This window comes from Austrofundulus limnaeus, unplaced genomic scaffold, assembly GCF_001266775.1.
Source record: "Austrofundulus limnaeus strain Quisiro unplaced genomic scaffold, Austrofundulus_limnaeus-1.0 Scaffold113, whole genome shotgun sequence".
Lineage (NCBI taxonomy): Eukaryota > Metazoa > Chordata > Actinopteri > Cyprinodontiformes > Rivulidae > Austrofundulus > Austrofundulus limnaeus.
The window spans coordinates 1,717,569-1,719,650 of NW_013952515.1; the positions used below are offsets into that span (position 1 = coordinate 1,717,569).

The window sequence follows — 2,082 nt, forward strand, 5'->3', positions numbered from 1 at the left end:
CACACACACACACACACACACACACACACAGTAGAACTTTAAAATCAATCCTAAAAGGAACAGGCAGCCAGTGAAGTGAGCATAGAACAGGGGTAATACGCTCACACAGTCTTGTCCCCGTTAACAAACGAGCTGCTGTATTTTGGACCAGTTGGAGACGGTTGAAAAGAGACTGGTCAATTCCACTATAAAGTGGTAGTCCAGTCTAGAAAAGATAAATGCATGAATAACCCTCACAAGGGTGTTGTAGGGAAGGTAAGGCTTAACTTTTCAAATAAGCCTTGAAGGATAAAAACTGAGCACCACACTGACCTGTCTGTCAAATTTAAAATTGTTGTCCAAAATCACCCCAAGATTCCTAATAAAATCACAGTCTGAGTCCAAAGGGCCAACAGCACTGTTTAATCCTGCCAGTATGTCTGTTTTTCCAAATCTCAGGTCCTCTGTTTTATCTTCATTTAAATGAAGAAAGTTTAGTTCCATCCAGGATTTAACATCCATTAGACAGTTCTGCAGGTTCTCAGTCCTCTGAGCTCCATCRGATCTCAAAGGCAAATAAATCTGAATGTCAACTGCATAAAAATGAAAAGATGCATCACATTTTCTGAAAATGGACCCCAGAGGAAGCAAATTAATAGAAAACAAAACAGGGACCAATACTGAGCCTTGAGGAACGCCGCATCCAGGAGGGGCATATTAAAGTAATGAGCATATTAAATAGAGGTGGACACTATAAATATATGAGCAGCTAATTTAGTGAGATGCAACAAGTTCAGCTCAGATGTTTCATTATTGCCAACCCTCTGAAATGTCTGCATCTCTCTTCTCTCATCAGTGAGAATCACTGCAGCCAAAAGCCCAGCTGGATCATGCTCTCACTATGATAACAACAACAATGTGAGTACTGCTCATTTTACCAATAAATATATCAATCCTTGGACACTGAGGTGTAAAACTAAGTCCACTCAGTGATGGACCACATGAATGTTTCAACAAAACACAATGAACAGAAGCTGAAAGAAAAAAACTGCAAATCTTTGTCTTGAAACCTGATGGAAATAAATGTAATAAACATCCAACAACAGTAATAATGTTGTGTAAAGTCAACTTTTTCTGCACTGATTGCTGATAAAGTTGAGAAAAGCACACGATGGAAGCCTTTGATCTTTAGAGATCAAAGTAAACAGTTTAAGCATTGATCCTCAGCCACTTCTAATATTACAGTAATAACTACAAATGCGATCCTGTTTGTCTGAAAGCGGCTCGTAATGCGACTTACGGGTCCGCACAGCAGAAAGTTTATGAATCACTGCAATAACTGAGAAATTGGCACAGTTCTCCCAGAGTGCTGGCACCTGGTGATTTGATTGATTATAGTGAAACAAACCTGCCATAACCTCCCACAGTTTTCTCATTAATGCCTGACTTGGGCAACAACATCATTGTTGTTTGTCAGAAAGCGTGGATGTTTGGAGAAYTTACTGGTCTAATTTCTTGTCCAGTCAAGTCGATCATTGTGTGAACGCTTATAAAGCAGTCACATTGTTGAGATCCATTTTTTTCCGTTTGTATTTTGGCATGTAACTCATTTYACAATTTTGTGTGATTTTAACAATTTGTATATCAAAACATTCAGCTTCTCCAGGACATTCTGACTATGACTTTTCGTACTTCAGCAGTTTATACTTTTTGAGATACAGTATTTAGCATTTTCTGCCATTGTTTTCTCATTTAAAATGAATTGAGCTGTTTTCAACATCCTTAAAATGCCTAAAAAATGTTCTTAAATCTTTGCTGCACGCCTCTTTTGTTCTGGTGCTTTTTTTACTTTCTATGTGCTACTTTCAGCTTTGGTTTTAGCATTTTTCTTGCTTTTTTAGCTATCATTCTGATCTTTTCTGCTATTCTGCAAATTTAAGCTTTTGTACTTTTTTCAGTTTCTTTCTGCTATTTCAAGTTTTTATGGTTCTGTTAGCTTTCTGCTAATTACAGCTGTTTTCTGTGTTTTCAGCTTCTGTGCATCTAGTTTGACCTTTTTTTAAAAGCAAAATTAATATTTTTCTGATAATTACAGCTTAAAAC

At 37.2% G+C, this 2,082-nt stretch overlaps 1 protein-coding gene across 2 annotated transcripts in view; it reads left to right on the top strand.

Moving 5' to 3' along the window:
* The window catches only part of lepr (leptin receptor), a 28,240-nt gene that overhangs the window by 2,711 nt on the left and 23,447 nt on the right, over positions 1-2,082 (top strand). The window contains exon 2 of one of the 2 annotated variants that reach the window (XM_014014298.1): positions 836-897. The exons of the other annotated variant lie outside the window; for it this stretch is intronic. Within the exon in view, the coding sequence (XP_013869752.1) occupies positions 881-897 (17 nt within the window). The 5' untranslated portion in view covers positions 836-880. The remainder of the gene's footprint in view (positions 1-835; positions 898-2,082) is intronic. 2 annotated transcript variants of the gene reach the window in all.